This window comes from Haemaphysalis longicornis, unplaced genomic scaffold (genome assembly GCF_048455015.1).
Source record: "Haemaphysalis longicornis isolate Haplotype H1 unplaced genomic scaffold, Haemaphysalis longicornis Haplotype H1 scaffold_9, whole genome shotgun sequence".
In the NCBI taxonomy this organism is placed as follows: domain Eukaryota; kingdom Metazoa; phylum Arthropoda; class Arachnida; order Ixodida; family Ixodidae; genus Haemaphysalis; species Haemaphysalis longicornis.
In genome coordinates, this window is record NW_027526460.1 from 3377955 (window position 1) to 3396788 (window position 18834).

At 47.8% G+C, this 18834-nt stretch overlaps 1 protein-coding gene across 5 annotated transcripts in view; it reads right to left on the minus strand.

Annotated features, from left to right (window-relative positions):
- Woc (zinc finger protein without children) overlaps nt 1-18834 on the minus strand; it is a 113637-nt gene that overhangs the window by 16180 nt on the left and 78623 nt on the right. For 4 of the 5 annotated variants that reach the window (XM_077683926.1, XM_077683924.1, XM_077683925.1 and 1 more), the window contains 2 exons: nt 12354-12482; nt 11251-11493 (listed from right to left, as the gene is read on the minus strand). In XM_077683926.1, coding sequence (XP_077540052.1) covers nt 11251-11493; nt 12354-12482 — 372 coding nt within the window. Of the gene's footprint in view, nt 1-4342; nt 5843-9380; nt 9478-11250; nt 11494-12353; nt 12483-18834 lie in introns of those variants that run through there. The other variant, XM_077683928.1, reaches the window with a different exon arrangement.

Sequence of the window (18834 nt, forward strand, 5' to 3'; positions counted from 1 at the left end):
CTAGACCCCTGGAAGACCAACTAACGAGGAATTCCAGTGGCCCCCTGGAATGAGGAGGCCTTAGCCAAAAGGGCAAATAAAATTTTCTCTCTCTCTCTCTCGCCGCTTCCCGTTCTTTGACGTTTTGGAGATCCTCTTCGCGCCGCAGCCGTGCCGCTTCGCGTACGGCAGGGTCCTCGCGCCGTTGCCGTGACGCTTGGGCCTCTCGTTCTCGAACGCTGGGATCTTGGCGGCGTCGTCGCGCAGCCAGACGACACGCTTCGGCCTCCCGCTCTCGTACGGCAGGATCTTGGCGGCGGCGTCGCGCAGCTTCACGGAGCGCTTCTGCCTCGCGGGCTCGCACATCGGGATTCTGTCTGCGAGCACGCGCTGCCGCCGCCTTGCGCGCTCGCCGCTCTGCAGCCTTATCCATCGGGCGACTCCGAGCGCGCGCCAACAGCGAACGGATTTTATTACAACGCTCCCCGCCATCTAGTAAACAATCCAAGAACTAAACCAGAGGTAGCCACGCCATCTAGTAAACAATCCAAGCGCATCTTTTCATCATATACAAGTACCGCCATCTAGTAAACAATCCAAGAACTAAACTAGAGGTAGCCACGCCATCTAGTAAACAATCCAAGAAACTAGAGGTGGCTACATACATACGTCGAGGATGGACAGACCCACGCCTTAAGGAGCTTCGCCCCTAAAATAATAAAATTGTGGATTTGAACTTTGATAACGCGCTTAAACCGAATACCTACAAGCTAGCCCGCATGTTTCGACGCTTTCCTCCCGCGGCAACTTTTTTTTTTTCTTTTCTCTCACAAACACAGGATGATTCAGTCAGCTCAAGGCTGTGCCGGCGCCCATATAGCGCTCCACACTGCTTTTTGCGTACCCATTTCCTAGCTCCCAGCTTCTCCAAGACGCCTCGCGATGCCCGTTTTCGTTTTATCGGACGACTATAGGCGCCTCTCAGAAGCTCACAGGGAAGCAATAATGGTTGCACGAACTTCCCACCCCCTTTTCGCGTATGTTTTAAATGTTTGAAGACACGGACTACCCGAAACACATCGAATGCGCGCCGTCTTCTCACAGGCTGCCGTGGGAAAATCCTCCGGCTGCGCCAGCTTGATTCCCGAGTGTAACGTCACTTCCGGCCGTCCGTAATGGCCGCCCTTTTTCTCCAGTTTCGGTTTGAAAAGAGCGTTTTTGATCTTCGATTACGATGCAGCGACACATATTTGGGCCTCCAAATTTTGCAGGTAGCAGCTTTAAGGGCAATACTACCGGAAAATAGTGCATTTAAGGAACCGAAAATTTCGTTGCAGTTGGCCTTTAAGCTTAAAATTCTTGAACTCAATTCTATAAAGAATGCAAGTTTAACATCGCATATGAAAAACCAAATTACGGCCTTTTTAGCCAAAAATCTCCGAGCTCAATTCTTAAAAGCAATGCCAAAAATATTACAGGAGATGATTGAAACTTTCCAAGAATGCATAAGCAGAAGCCCAGTTGAACATTCTGTTGGTCAGCCATTGAACTCTGTTGAACTTTGCGGCCACGCCCATCACTACTTGACCAGCCTCCTGGGCAGCAACCTGTGAAGCTCACCTTCCATCGCCAGGAGCCTCCTTTCCGTCTCGGGGTGGGTCGTACTGCACTTGCGGCGGTGGCCTAGTGCTACTGTGCTGCCGTCCCTCTGCTGACGCACACTTCAATTTTCTGTGTGCCTCGCAACAACCCCACACGCTCCGTAAAACAGACAGCTAAGGCTTTCACATTAGAAACTTGCTGCAAATTGTATCATTTTTTTTTTCTAATACAAGTAACTTTGCTTTAATTGATGCCTATATGACAAACAATAAAGGACTGGCTGTCACCACTTCACACACTGGTTGTTGTGGAGCCCACTACATCCACTTGTTATGTCATGTTGAAAAAGAGGAACAGAAAACTTGGCAGGCGTTACAATGATGAAATGCGGATTCCCAACATGCCTTCAGCAGAGAGGCTTTTTGACCGGTTTCTATACATCCAGACAAGGCGAACAGGTGCTTGCTACGTGTGCCAGTGGATGTAAAGCTTAGCTTACAAGCTGTAAATCTTGTCAGCACTAATTGCACCTTATTGACAAGGCTCCTTCTTTGTTTAAAAATTCTTCACTTACAAGCAGAGTTCCATTTCAGCTAGCAACATTCTTTTGTGCAAAGTTTATAAGGTGTTTCTTTTTTTCAGCTGTGCAGTAAGGCTAGAAAAATGTGTGTGCCATATGGCGGAGCAAACATGTATTTATTATTCGCGAATTTAGAATATTTAAAAAAGTCAATTACCTACTAACAACAAAACTGCACAGTGAATCAAAAAGTGAACACTATCCACAAAGTGTTTGAATATCTGCACGATAATAGAAGTTCTCAGAACAAAATACTTTAACACCTGAAGACATATGTTACCTAACTAAAGCACTGTATTTACAGTGATTTCAGGCCAAAGCCCATATAGTGGTAAACTTATGAAGCCAGGAAATGGCCAAGTTCCATACATGATGCAGCGAAATCTCTATAGGTTGACCTTGCTGGGAAAGTAAATATATTAGGCACAAATATATTAGACAGCAGTTTACTGTAATTAACAATTCCCCCTCCTCTCTTTCCCCCGTAACTTCTGGCGTACCACAAGTGTGCGTTCTCGGCCCTCTATTGTTCTTAATCTATATAAATGATCTGCCAAGTAGCGTTTCATCCTGCATGCGAATTTTTGCAGACGATTGCATAATTTATCGTCCTATATCCTCCCCCGATGACCACTTAGCACTGCAAAACGACCTTCATCAAATTAATGACTGGTGTAAAAAATGGCTAATGTCACTGAATAAAGAAAAATGCCAAATAATCTCCTTTACGCGCAAGCAAAACATTTCTAACTATCGCTATACTATCAATAACCACCCACTGTCACAGGCATCTTCCTATAAGTACCTTGGAATCTATCTCACTCCCAATCTCTCCTGGTCTCACCACATTGCCACCATAAGCGCAAAAGCTTCCAAATCTTTAGGATATCTTCGCCGTAATTTACATAGCTGTCCCCCTCACGTCCGTCAACTAGCGTATCAAACCTTCATCCGCCCACAGCTAGAATTTGCTGCTTCTATATGGTCCCCTCCCCACAACTACTTAATTAATATGCTAGAAGCGATTCAGAATAGGGCGGCCCGTTTCATTTCACGCAATCATGACTACCACAGCAGCGTAACTCAAATTAAGCACAACCTTTCACTTCAACCGCTCAGCACTCGCCGCGACATTTCCCTTCTCTGCCTCTTTCACAAATACGTATACAGCAATAGACAAACCCCACTTCACCTTGATGTTCCTTCCGTTACTTCACGTAGGTTGCATAATCACCTCAGTTTCACGCAGTTATATGGCTCAACTGATTCGTTCAACTCATCTGCTCTCCCTCGCGCCATACGTTTGTGGAATGATCTTCCAGACAGCATCACATCAGTATCAGACAACAATACTTTCCGTCAATTACTGCTCACTCACTTTTTACAATAAGGTCTTGCCACTGTTTTCGCATTTTTTTTTTCTGCCGTGTCCTGTATCCCTTTTTTAATCTTCCAATTTTTTTTTCTCTGCTGGAAGACCAAAACAATCTGTCTTAGCTTGGGCTTTCTATTTTTCTTTCTTTCTTTTTTTTTGCCAGTGTCGCACTTTGTGCCTGAGTACGAACATTTCATGCCGACAATGTCTCTTTACGTGCGCAAGTATTGTTCTGCGTTTTTTCCTGTTATCTTTCCATTGTGCATACTCGAGAATGCAGAAACTGATTGGTGCAATTCGTCTGCGCATATTTGGGTATCTTTGGTTGTTCTCCTGTTTACCTACTAGCGTGCTAGCATTCAGTATACTTGCAATGTTTGTGCGCAGTTTACGTGTGCGCGATATGATATTGACTTTTCCTTTTCTTGTTATCGTTTTCAAACTTGCACGTGTATTGCGAACCTTGTCATAAGTTGTTTTGATGTTTTTTTAACTCGTGATTTTGTGATGATTGATCTGTAACTTTTTCCTTTGTTACCCCCCTTACTCAATGCCCTGAACAGGGGCCTGTAAGGTATTTTAAATAAATAAATAAATAAAACAGTAGCATGGCCTAACTAGCTAAAACTAAGTAGGGAATGTTTGGCAGCAACCACCATTACAGCATGATCACTTCTTTGCCTGCACAACGGCCCCTAAGTGACAAGGTTTTCATGTACCCGGCCATTTCAGTTGGCAAAACTTATTACATCTAACAGGCCCAATGCAGCCCAAGCAGTTCCCCAAGTTCAATACAACATGCCTGCTTTTGATGGCAATATCATATTTAATACAATAAACTACGTACAACACAAATTCACACCAACTTTCTCGCACCGCAGAAGTTTCAGCCACACTTCTCACTGCACACTCACTGTGGATCTCCCCACGGCACACATTCCTTCACGATTTTGATACCTTGCCAAGAATTGCGACAACCCTGGCAAGTGCTCCAAGTCAAGAACTCGTCCACTGAGCATGTCTTCGCAACATATTAAAATTTTCAGTAAACCAAAACTGCCATGCTTTTTATTAGCACACAGCTAGAGTACGAGGAACGTTTTTACCCCCTTCAGGACAGAAGGTTCCGCCAGGCTTAGTGGCCTCTGTTTGCGTCAAGGCTGCATATGAACACAATCACAATGCACCCTCCCAGCAGGGTTAGCAAAACGAATTCGTCAAGACATCAACTGTAGCATACAAACCAGTGCTTAGGCTATGACACTGTTCTCCAGCAAGCATCTGGATAATGTACCACGGCCCAAGCAGCCCTTTCGAACACTCACGGAGCTGTAGATGCGCTTACCAAATCACCATATCGATTGAGAGGCCGCCACAGGTTTGGCGCCGGCCAGTAGCCCCCCCACAATTCTCCAGTACTTGTTGTTTACACCAAGAAGAATTGGCGCATGGCATCCTTACTGCTTGCTTTAAGCACGCACGCAGCACGAACCACTTAGCTATCAGTATCTGGCCCTGGTTAAGGACTTGTACTATTTTTCTCTCTCATTGAGGGACCCTGTGCGACGAGAGTTACGGTGGCATGTTGGAAGGTGCATCTGCACACCACCAAAGTGGATGCAGTCCTTTCATCACAAACAAGACACCTGCTAATGCTCAATACCACGCATACAGCGCCATTCTTGTGACATTGCAAACAAAATGGTAAGGCCAAGTTTCCAATATTTTACAGCAACTCGTACTTCAACAAGCAGTGAATGCTTCCACCAATGAGAAAAGGAGAGAGCAGCCAATTCGCCAGAACAAGTCTTTATATCCAGATGTCTAGCATGTATAACACTATCGCCCCACATTGTGTACAGCCTCTGAAGCCTTGTTCCAGTCCCGGCCGTAGAGGGAGCACAATCCACACTCTGAACACACCTAATCGTTGGGATGCTCCATTCTCATATGAACAACCGATGCGCAAGAAACGAAATGAAGGACACTGGGACGGTGAAGGAATTAATATAAAAAGGACATGAGCGGGGCACGTTGCAGGAAGGAGGGGCGAGGTGACTTTGCGCTGCCCCTAGCAGCGGAATGCGGATGATGAAGGTCACTGTGCTGCTGCCGCCGTCACTGGGCTGCAGGCCCGCTTGCTTGAGAGCTGCTTCACCTCTTCCACTATGCTGAACCTGGTCAGCATGCGTGATATGGCATCCTTTCCCAGAGGATTGCTGGTGTACCAGACCGCACTCTCGGCCGTGCTCGCCCGGTCCGGCAGCAGGTAGTACGATCCCTGCTGGTCTCGCGCACTGTCCGGACTGAAGAAGACACACAATAAATCTAGGTCAAGCGTGCAAGATAAATTTGCAGGAAATAAAATGTCATCTACTAGTGCGACCCACAATCGCAAAGACAGTTAATTTGACCACACAAATGATACTTTTTGTAGCTTCTACAATCAAAGTTTTTTCATTCTTGCTCATTTTGACCCTCTATGGAGCCTGATCAAAACACACACTAATGCGTAAGACTTGGAGGTAGCGAAGGTATATGCAACCTTCACGACCATCACGAAGGTTTAAGTCCACAATTGCAACCGATGTGCTTCTTCGATGCCATTGTTCCTATAAAGTGTGAGGTTCTTTCATTTTTTTGGAAGTGATAATCATTGGACATCACCTATGATAGGCCTATGATAGGCCTTTTTCGTTCCAAACAAGTGCTGCTACAATTACGACAAACTTTGGAGGTGGTTTTTTTTTCTTTTTAAATCATGGCCAATGGCAAATCTCCCTAAACAGGTATGCTTGGCTTGACAGACGTGCACCGGGGATGCTGGGCGGTCGTCGCAAGGTACAAACACATGAGCGGTAGGCATTTTTTAGTTTCTTTAAATGCCCGGTGGTCCCCGCAACCTCGGCCAGTCTCCCTAAGTGGGTATGCTTGGTTTGATGAACCTGCGTTGGGGATGCCGGGCGGTCGCCACGGGGCACACACACACAAGTGCTCGGCATTTTCTTTCTTTTCTTTTCAACTGCTGGGCAGTCGCCGCCATCTAGGCCAATCTCCTTAAGTGGGTATACTTCGCTTGACGAATGTGCGCAGGGGACGCTGGGCGGTCGTCGCAAGGCACGCACATACGAGCACTAGGCAGTTTGTTAAAGGGGTACTGACACAAAATTTTGAAGGCGAGATAACTTCGGAGATAGATTGGTGTGAACACATATACATCATCTGCAAAATATCAGCGGTGAATATAGCCTAGAACATATTTAAAATCAATTTTAAAGTGTGTGAAACCCAACCGAGCCGCCAGCAGAGGACCACGCGCAATCGACATCCCGTGGATATTGTGTAAATAAACAACATCCAAACAAGTCACGAGTTTGTGTTTGCCGCTTCCGCACTGCCGGCGTTTTTCGCCGGCTCGCCTGGCTGGCCGCTCCAGTCGGAGGGCCGGAGGGCGGACCTTCTGCTCTCGAGAACGAATGACCCAATTGTTGGCGGCGGAGGCGTCGTGATTTCGTCAGCTCGTCGGCTGCAGCTGGCCACGACCACAGTTCTACAGCGATTCCAGGCACTGTTTCTATTACTTTTTATTTACATCGGATGCGAAAACGCGCTGGAGACACGAAAAGCCCACTGAGCGAGCCGCACGGTCGCTGTGAAGGCGGCGGCCACGGCCGCAAAGTGGCCCAGGCCGGCGCAGGTAGCTTGAGTGATAGCTTGTTAGCGCTGCACGAAATTGTCTCCTATTTCCAACCATGGCAGCTTATATGAGAAAGGAGTTAATGATGCGATGGCGGGTTGCATTAAAAATTGTTATCTGCACCGCTTACGAGAGCGGCAATCGAATACCTGCCGCAGTGATAAGCCGAACACATTTGTAGGCGGACCTGTAGGCAGACCGGCCGGCTGCTCCCAGCGCGAGTCTTGTCACCCACTGTCTCGAGCGTCGCGCATCGTTCTTTAGCCACGGTAGCGTTTGCACTTGCAGCGCCTGCGTCACGTCCACGGTCGCTTTTTAATTAAGCGGCTTACGAGATCAGTATGTGGAGGCATTCGCAGAAACTGCCGGCGATGCGGATTCGACAGTGCTGCGGCAGCTCTGCTCTGTGATATCCCTCCAATGGTCACGTGGTCAGCTTTGTTCACACAAAATCCATCGTTTCGCGGCACCCGCTGAAACCGAAACTGCAACTGGCCGCATAAATGCCTCTAATTAAACAACCATTGCACGCTGAAGCAAATGAAGTTTCTACAGGTTATCAGTAAGTCACTAGCTACTTACTGGAAAAAAAAAAAAAAAAAAAAAAAAAAAAAAAAAAAAAAAAGCAAAATTTTTGTGTCAGTGCCCCTTTAACTGCAGGTAGTCGATTAGCTAAATAGCTCCGCAGTTAAGATTTTTGACGGCCAGCAAACTATGGTTGCGAAATTTCTTAGACATTTTTTGTGCAGGAACATGTTTATACAGTGCAATCTCAATGATACAAATCTCGCGCGACCGCGAAAAATATTTGCATTGTCCGAAATTCGTATGAACCAGCACAGACCAAAAAATCGAGGACCAAAAAAAAAAAGTTTTCTTTTCTTACTTTCGCGTAAAGAAATCCGTGACTCCATGTCGCCATGTCGCCAAGCAGTCTTTTCTGGTGCGCGTAAAACTTCGCACTCGTCTCCTCACTTGCAGTGCCGAAGCCCACTGCACGCCGCAGCAGTGCAGGGCATGCGTGGTTTAGCTCCCCGCATCCTGTGCTTCGCACTCTGGTAGAAGTGCAGGCAGCATGTCGGCCATCCAGTCGCTCACCACTGAGCTGTCCCCCTTCTTTCCTTTGCCACACAATTTGTATACAAGACCATGCCACTACTTGAAATGGTGAACCCACCCGCTGGAGGCCGCAAAGTTTGTAATTCCAAGCGAAAGGGGGACGTCGTCGGCTGCTCCGGCCACAGTTACTTCCTTGGGCCACATCAGGAAGCTGTCTTCAAGCTGGACATGCTGAGCTGTCGCGGCCTGCTTGACATTCATGCCCAAGTGCTGCACGTTTTGCAGAATCCCCTCCCGTTGCCCAACAATGGTGCACAACGTCAACGGCGGCAGGCCCAGCTCTTTCGCAAAGTCGCTGCGCTTCCTTTTCGGTTCGCTGACCGACTTTACTCAGAATGTTTAGCTTTTCCTTGAAGAAAAGGGCTGTCCTTTTGAGCGACATAACTTACAGCAGCCTGAATGATTTGGTTAGGAGAAGCCCATTCCCAGTAAAAACCTCGCACTGAACATCCACCAAGTAGCAACTGAACATCCACCGTGAATAGAAGGTGGCAACGGCGAGGAGCGGCACGTTCCGAAAGCACGATCCCCCACCCAAGACCAATGAGACGCCAGCAACTGAGTGACGCAGAGTTGCTGCCCGACTGCATCACTGCCTGGCCAAGACCAGCAAGGCGTTTTTCTCTGCAGCGACACGGCCGCGGCATTCTAGCCGCGGTAGACTTGGCGCACCGCGCGCGCTCACACACCGGCCGTTTCCGTAGAAAGAGTGACAAAGAGGGGAGAGACAGCTGTACAATGCCTTCGCTTGTTCGCTCGGCAATCGGGCACCTGCATCAAGCTGGCTCGTTTGTATCATCCGCATGACCATGCAGGTCCATTCGCAACAGTCAAAATTTTGCCCATAGCAAACAATGCAATTTTTCCAGGACTTCTCAGAAATTCGTATCATCCTGATATTCACATCACCCAGAATCATATCATCAAGATTGCACTGTACAGGTATATAACTTGCTACCTTAAAAAAAAAAAAAAAAAAAAGGAAATGAAGGGAGAAGTTTGAGAGCAAAGACGGCATGTGAGCTTACCATTTGGACAAGTAGAGTTCATACAGCTTTACTGGACATCTCTCAGGATTTTCTAAGTTTTCGAGCTGGTCACACCCCTTATCTGCCCCTTCTTCCTCTGCAAAAGGAAAAAATGATGAGAAGAAGAACAAGCCCACATTTAGCAACTTAAATGCTGTCTGCTTAAACGGAGGTACTGCCAAACAGACGCGCTGAATTCAAAGGTAACTAAATATTTTATGCACAAACACAAAAATATATTGTACAATATACTCTACAATTAGAATATCGTATTTACTTGAATCTAACATGCACCTTTTATCCAGAAAAGTAGGTCCCAAAATCACACGCGTGTTACAATCGAGTACGACTCAAACTGCGGCGCTGTACTGCCATCGATGTTTCAAGATGGCCGCGTGACTACTGAATGCGTAGCCAGCGCTTTGTAGTCAGTGGCCTTTGCCGTCTGCATACTGTACTTACCCAATTTTAACGTGCACCTTTTTTCCGCAAAAATAGGTGCGCCGCTTCCGCGGCTTACGAGCGGCTCCCACGCGTTCACAACGAGCAGTTGGCTGAAGCGTACGCCTCTGGAGAAGCTCGCGGGGTGGGCGTGCAAGGCGTGGGTCACGATCCCATCGAACATGGTTGAACGTACGTTCAGAAATGTGGCATCGCGAACGTGCTTGACGGCACCGATGACGAGATGTTGCGGTCAGCGGAAGGCGACAAGGAGCTCACGGAGAGCGACGAGGAGTCAGATGAGTGAGATTGCTTCGGGAAATAACTCGCCCGTTTCTCTCGCATTTGTTTTTCTTGCTCACAAAATTCCTTGCGCGTTAGAATCGGAGAAGCAAGTTTTTTCGTTTTTTTGCCTGGAAAATCAGGTGTGCATTAGAATCGGGGGCGTGTTAGAATCGGGTGATTACGGTAGTCTTTTTTTGCGTTCCTCTGTTCTTTCCACCATGGAATTTCCCATTGCAAAGACACGGTGGGTTCAACACGATGCTGCGTTTAAGAAGAAAGTGATCTTGTGCACGGAAAGCGATAGAAATCGGGCCGCGTCATGTGCGTTCAGTGTTCTGGACACTTGCGTGCAGGACTGGCGCAAACAGAGAGAGGAAATTTTTGCAAGCAAGGCAACACAGAAAGGGTTCAGTGGACCAAAGAGGGGGCGAGTACATGCAGTAGCAGCGAGCGGCTCAGGGACCCGTAACAATAGAGCTGCCGGGGCGGCGCTGCCCCAGACCGTTGTCGTGGTGACTGTCTTGCCGGCAATAACCCGGCACATTTCTTTTCGTGCCACCTTTGGAATAAACCTTGCTTGTTCCAAAAGTGAGAAAAAGTTGCAGTTTTGTATTAAATAATGAAAGTCTAGTGCGCGTTACAATCGAGGAAATAGCGTTTTTCTTCTTCAAACCGCGGAAAACAGGTGCACATTACAATCGAGGGCGCATTAGATTCGAGTAAATACAGTATTCACTGTTAATGTGTCTTTAGAAGCAAGAACATGGGCTGTGAGATCTGGTGATTGAGGCACACAACCTCAGTGAAGCTTGTCAGTCTTGCTGCTTTTTCCCACTGACTTCAAATACGCAGCTATTTGTTAAGCCAATCAATTAGTTCTCAAGATAATTAGCCATTTTTGGAGAAGCAACAGACAAAAAGTGTTAGCCATAAAACCGTAACCTTCGTACATTCTAATGCATCTTCTGGAAGCAACAAAAAAAAAAGCAAAATTTTTGTCAGTGCCCCTTTAGGTAACCCAGAAAAGTGTAGAAGTCAACCTTAATCCAATTCCAGTGCTGCTATTGGGATGGATCTAATTTGGGCCCTTGTCCAGGGTTGCAAACCCTCGCCCATGCTGTGCCCTTCCCTTTCCCCCTCTCACCTGCCCTGCTGCTGCCGTGCCTGGTGGTGGCCCTGAGTATTCTGAGTGGCCTCCCCCCAGGGCCCTCAGGCGGCCCCTCATGCTGCGAGACGTCGGCCAGGGTGAGGCCCAGGTGCTGGTCGACCGTGTGCAGGCCAAAGTACTTGAGGTTGAAGTACAGCAGCGTGTTCAGGAGCACCAAGGGCGAGTGGGCGCCCAGCTGGCGCGCCTGCCACAGCACCTCCTCCGCAATGTGCTCCAGCGCTGAAACACACACAGGCCGTAGGTAAGGCAACAACCGACTCGGCTGGCCTCCCTACACACACAAGTAACACTCATCTGCATCAATCACGTGTGCTGGCTTCATACACGCAGCTTTGCACTTCTCTAGTGGACACCCGCACGACGTTGGGAGCACGAAAAGGCCTGGGCTGCGACATTTCATTACCCAGAAAAGCCCCCCTCCCCTGTGCGTGTATGTGCGTGCACGTGAGCAAATTAATCACGGCACGTCACCTCGTGCGCTAGCTGACTTCAATTCACCTGATCCAGGTTCACTCTACCTGGATTTATCAGCATTGCTTATTCTCGGCCCGCTGATAGGGTCACTTCCAGCAGCGCTCAACGGGTCGGCACATCCTAGGCTCAGAACTGCCTCATGCTAGACCCTAGAGAAAAGTTCTCTAGGGTCTTGACTTGCAACATCCACACACACAACAGAAATCAACCTGCTCTACTCCGACTTCTCATCACACCAAGGGACGACGTGTCGAAGGCTCCCAACAATTTCCAGATATTTTCTGGGGGGAACTTGATGCACCAATCTAGATTTGAATTTTGGCCCACCCCAACTACGTAGGCTGCAGTCACAGCTTCTGCAATTGGTTGCCGATACTGTCGAAAACAAAAGCCAGGGCTGCAAAGCTCTCGTTTTTTTACCCACAGTAAAAAAGAATCCACAACTAAACAAGGCAACATGTTCATTTGTCTCTTCTCTCTCGCGCACGAATTCTTGCCCGCCCATGACGGCTACACTGCCTACAAATCTCTGTGTTATGAAAAAAGTCACCACCCGGAGGGGGAGGGGGAGGGGGAGGGGGGTAGAGACTTCCAGGCCAACTCACATTCTGCAGCGGCAGCATCGTTGTTAGCTTGACTGAAAACTGAGTGAAAGCAGCCAGTGAACATCTCGTACTGGGGGTCTGCAAAGATGTTATCCTGGCGCCCCTGCTCGTACAGGTACTGTTGGATTCCTGCGTGGAAAGGAACGCAGTACAGCACACATTGCTTTTTCAAAGGGTAAGGACAGTTCCACCAGTGTACCCAGAAACAGACGCAAAAGTGCCACCTGCCAAATGTTGCCAAAGCACCAATCTACATTTTTTATCACAGCTCTTAACAATGAGTACGAAATGCAAGTGCACAGGTATGTATTACCCTATACGCCTCGAGCGCGGTCTGTAGGGGCGCCACTGAAATTCCCCAAGCGGCCCGTTTTGAAAGCAGCCGTGGGAGTCCGCGTCCCGCTCCTCACTGTCGCCGCTGCTTTTGCGTGCCGGCACGTTCACAACCGAGATTCACCGTTTGCGGGCGTTTGAAATCAATGTTTATGTGGAGCAGACACTCTGTTCGCAAATGGGGTGTGTTTACGAGAGTGTAAATGTTTTTGACGCGATCTTAGTGTGGTACATTCGGTCTGTAAAAGCGCCAGGTGTGTGTCACAGGCCAGCGTCGCGGAACTGGCGTATGAAGAAGCCGATTGTAGTTACACTGCCCTGAATTTACTAGCAGTGCCTCCGTAACCAGCGGTTCCTCAGATGTTCCTGCTACGGCTAAACACTACGATGTAAATCAGTTTTGTGCGCTTACATAATCAGCGGAGCACTCATACCTGACAGAACGTCAGTTACGTTTGCCAACATTATACCTCAGATAGTGATCACCATTATTTACAAGCCAGTCTGTGTTTATTTCGGGAATATTCAACAAAAGTACGATGGAAAATGCATAATTATACTCGGGGATCAGCAGACGACAGAGTCGTCTTGTCGTGAGGTGAGCGCCCGCAAACATTTATCTGCTACATATATATCCTCTGAAGGAGCGCGGAGACGGGCTTAGAATATAATCCGCGTCTGCGACTAATTGCTTCTTCGAAATGCCGTTATATGGCACAGGGAGCCTGCAGAATAAAGCAGGAACTGAAACCAGGGGGCCTTATCACATGCGACACTCTTCCAACGACAGCTTTCATCGCTTGTTGAACTGCCTACCCTGTATACTTCCAAAAATGCGTCCGCCGTACGATCAGCTGTTCGTTGGGAAAAAAAAAAAAAAAAAAGGAAAGTGAACGTGAGATTTGTGCGTGTGATTACTAAAACATTCATTGCTTGATTACGCTCCGCGTTTGTACACAGCGTCCCCCCCCCTCCCCACCTATGTTTCGCGAAATAGCAGTGCATTTTGCGTATCGTTGGTCTGGTGAACCCTACCTGGCTTAAGTTTCGACGAACGTCTTTAGCATGCCAGAAGCTGCACTGTTCTTTTTTTCCATTTCCGTTTGAACTATTATGTTTCTTCCGCACTTGCACAGTATTTATTTTCCGTGGTTTCATTAACTTGCCTTGGTTCTTGCTATAAGGCGTGTGTGGGCACCTATTTAACGATGTACAGGCTTGGAATATACTTAACATTTTCGCATGGTTTATATTCTTATAAAAGGCACAAGTTATTGTCAGGTATTGGGTAATCACATCCCCGAAACATAGTTTTCTGCGACGTACATATTCAAAACGAAGCCGCATTCGTTGTCCACGCTGCAAAATGAAGCCAACCTCTCACCGTGCCAGTATCAGGTCTAAACAAGGCGACAGTAGAATTCATTTGTTTCTTACGTATTTGGAGGTGACAGGGGTGATATGTTGCTACTGTCGCCGATGCCCGGAAGAGCGGCAACGAAGCGCACAGAACCGTGTCCCCGGGTAGCTCTTGCAGGCGATCGCGTACTCTATGAAGACGCAGCTGCTTTTTAAGTGACCTAAATGTACTCTTTGCTATAGCCGTCGCCATAACATGTTTTTTTAGGGCGCGAAAAGGTGAACAGAAGCAAAACAGAACCAAAACTCTCCACGAGCTCCTATCAGCCACGCAGTGCGAATCCCGTCAACGCCGCGTAGAAGCGGCGGCAGGCGGCGCAGCGATTGCGAAGCTCGAGGCGCATAAGTCGGAATATAGGTCGACCCCCTTACCTTGCGGCTGAGGAATGGGAAAGAAAATTAGGCTCACCACATCACTTTATTTAGGCTATAAGCATTCGTTTAGTCAAACGTCATTTATTATAACTGCCTGAAATCTTGTGGCATGACTGCTTCTTTTTTGCTGTCTCCCACACAGCAAGTCATCCTTGGCGCAGTTCGGCGAATTGCTTACGGAGCCACTCTTAAACACTTACAAGACCATCCCTGGTGTTCTACACCCCTCCTCCACTTGAACCTCCAGTCGAGGAGCTCCTTGAAATCGATTTTGGCATCCTCCCATCAGCCGAGTCAATGAAACATGGATTGGAGAACAGCCTGAGAATACAGTTGAGTCCCACTACAATGAAATGACGGTGCGCGAGAAAGGATTCGTCGAAGCAAAAATTTTGCTGATGTGAAATTCACAAAAATTTAGCTCGCCTGAACTTTTAGACAAAATAAAAAAAACATTTATTTCCACTACATCTGGGGGATACAAGAAGATGTCTGAGCAAAAGATGGAAGCAGCAAAAGCAAAACAGTAAGCTTAAACTGAGCATAGCCAGTTTATATAAATTATGCAAATTATGCTGCAGAGTTAATGCGACTAAATTGGCAGCAGCTGTGCAATGGCCTGCAAGGCACATTGAGCACCGCGAAAACGTGGCCACTGCTCCGCCACCTGCTGGATCCGACCAGGAGCAATTCGGCGTGCCAGCAAACCATTCAGCGCATCATGCATCAACACCCAGGTACTGACGACGAAATCCTGGGTGTGCCTACTACGGAAACATATAGGTTCTAACATCATCCGAAGTGTAACACACCCTGAATACACAGGAGAACCAAACGAATTACTAGAACGCTCTATAACAGTGGCTGAAGTCAAACAAGCACTGGCCTCTCTCACCCACAACACAGCTCCGGGCATAGATCAGGTTACGAACCAACTCCCAGCAAATCTGGACGACTTTTCTGATCAAGCCCTAATAAAATTTTACAACAAACACAGGGAATCCGGCACCCTTCCTGAAGATTGGGAACACGCCCACATAGTACTCATCCCGAAGCCGAATAAATCTCCGACCATAGGCAACTTGAGATCGATATCGCTCACGTCGTGCCTCGGGAAACTCCTCGAGCACATAACTCTGAGCAGTCTACAGCCATACTTGGAAGATCGCAAACTTTTTCCTGAAACAACGTTTGGTTTTGGACCGAAACTATCAACACAAAACATTCTGCTCCAACTAAAGAAGGACGTCATCCAGCAGGCCTCTCCACACGGCTTCAAGGCAATCTTGGCATTAGATCTGAAAGGAGCCTTTGACAACGTAGCCCATCATACTATCCTCGAAAATCTAATGGAAACAAATTGTAACGTTTGAATGTACAACTTCATCCGATTCTGACGAACCAAACGGCCACAATAGGAATCGAAGATATCCGCACAGACACCATAAGAACACCGAACAAAGGCATGCCACAAGGTCCCGTATTCTCTCCAACACTATTTAATATAACCGTGATAAAGTTCCCATCCAAAGTGCAAGAGATTTAGGCATCCATCATGCTAGCTATGCCGACGATATAACGATTTGGACCAACATGGGGTGGGATGGCGAGATACAGCCAAAATTGCAAAGTGCCATACACACAGTGCAGCAATACTCACAAGCGAGTGGGCTCTAATGTTTGCTGGAGAAATCGGAACTACTTCTAGTGAAACGCCGGTGACGAGGGTTCGCGTTCGAGTTTGGACAGGCAAGAGATTCCCATTGATGAGCGAGCACGCATCCTTGGCTTGCATATACAGAAAAATGGGGAGAGCGGATACACAGTTCAACGAATCACACAATCATCAGCCCAAATAATGAGAATGATTGGCCAAATTACCAACAGACATCGCGGGCTCAAGGAATCAGACGTGACAAGGCTTATTCAAGCCCTAATTATCAGCCGGATCGTCTACGCAGCTCCGTATCTCCAGCTCAGGAATTATGAAAGGGAAAAGCTTGAGACCGTCCTCCGCAAGGTTTACAAACAAGCTCTCGGTCTACCACCCATCACAGCAACTGGCAAGCTCCTCTCCTTAAGCATTTACAACATGGTGGAGGAGCATACAGGGGTGAGACAGCTGAACCAGATTTGGGAGCAGCTTTTGGAGCAGCGAAATTTCGATTTTGGAGCAGAAGAACCTTGATTTGGAGCAAAAGAACGACATTTTTTATGTAACCTTAGGAGCCTAAAAAAATCAAATTCTTGGCCACTCGGGGGAGGGGGGGCGGCGGGAGGAAGTGCGCTTTTTAATCCGTTTTGAACGTACATAACACTGAAACAGCCTTTCAATAAAGTTTTTTCTACCTGAGTATCACAAGGAACGAACTACACCACCTTTTTCAAACCCTTTTTACATTCTTGGGCTCTATGCATACATAACGCGGAGTTCCGTTGAAAATATCGAATTGAAAAACTAAGCAACCTTAAGGAATTTTTATTATCCCGTGAATGCCGAAGTTGTTATTTTTGTAATCCCATACTCGGCGTTACGCACAAGTGAGAGCCACGGCAAAAGTTGCACAAAGCGAGGTGACAGTCATCGCAACCCACCAGCCTTCCCATTTCAAGCCCCAAGGTGGGCGTTCACTACGATCATAATTAGAGTATTGGTATGTTTAGTCACCTCCCTTTTAGCATTAAATTTCAATTCAGATAGATGAACCTTTATTACTAGCGTGTGATAATAGCCCGTCCCGCTATCGGACACTGCTTGAACATTTGCCGGTGATGCAGCCTGCGCCGCCACTTCTGCAGTGTCCATCGTCACTGTCTTCTACAGTGACGCCGAACTTCTACAGTGTCCATCGTCAGCTCACTGTCAATATCAAAAATAACTCGGCGTTTTACAACGCCGCAATGAGTCCCAAATTTCACTTCAAGCACACACCGCGCCTCACACTCAAGGCCGAAACACGGCGATATCACGGGTACCCCGTTGTTTTTTATGAACCCCCGTCTTTCGAGTCCCGTAACTTCCCGCAATAGGTCAAACGACTAAATGTAAACCCGGCCACCCCCATAACCAAAACCGCGGTAGAAATATGCGAAGAGCACTCTGCCTGAACCACGAGAAACTGATTCGCCCAGTGGCCATGTTTTCCAATCTTCATCGCACTAAGATGGCGGCGCCCAGTAATGTCGTTCTGGAGATGCGGCGCTCCCAAAATTTCTGTTTTAAAATCAACTTGCACAAGTAGATTGTGAAAAATTTTTTCGGGAAAACTTTAAAAATTCGCACAATATAACACGTGCAACCCGACATTGTGACTTCAATTAAACCTTTACAAACAGCATCACCTTCAAGGTGCTGCAGAATTATGGCATCAGTAAGCATTTTCCCCCACTGAAATTGACGGGAGCGTTAAACTCCTTGGCTCTTATACTCTTGCGGAGCAGTTCGGCGCAATTTTTGCAATTTTTAAGCTTTTGGAGCAGCCTGGCACAGGAAAACGAATTTGTATCAAAACTGCGCAATATGCGCAGCTGTCTCACCCCTGAGCATATCGAAGCACTCCTTGTATGCCAGCGGGAACGTCTCACGCTCACTCCTACCGGCAGACATGCACACTTCGACGTCTGGGATATTCCACCAACGCTGGAGGGCATGCCGCGAAGACGCGAGACTTTACGCCGCGAGCTCAGAGAGAAACTCAACGTGGCATCAATACCTCGGAACGTGCATCCCGAGCACCATACAGGGAGTAGATCGGCGAAAGCCAAATATATTAAGTCCAGATTTGGCAATCAACCAGATTCGAGGTTCACGGACACAGCCAAGTATCCGCATCGGCCAGCGATGGCAATTTCCGTCATCGACCCAGACCTGCAGGAGATAGCTTCGGCCTCCATCAACACAAGCAGCCCAACAGAGGCAGAAGAGGCAGCCACAGCCATTGCCATTGTATTTAGCGCACCCAACCAAAAACACGTACGCGTCATCACCGACTCCCAGGCTGCCTGCTCGAGCTATGCAAGGGGCAGGGTCTCTTCTATAGCGCACCACACTCTTGCCAGCAAGGCGCCAGAACACCTACCAAATGTTACAATAGTATGGACTTCCGGACACGACTCTCGTCGTGCCAATCAGCGAGCTAACGCTGTCGCCCGAGCCCCTGCCTCCCGGGCACCACTGGAGGATTATTACCCGGAGCCCATAATGCTGCAATACAACGCGATTCTACAGCACCAGCGACTCACCCAACAAGCCTCTCGACATTCTGGCGCCAACCACAAGCACCTTCCCGCACCTAGGAAGGTTACACTCTATGTACCCTACAATTCACCCTTCAAACAAATGCCCTTCTTGCAC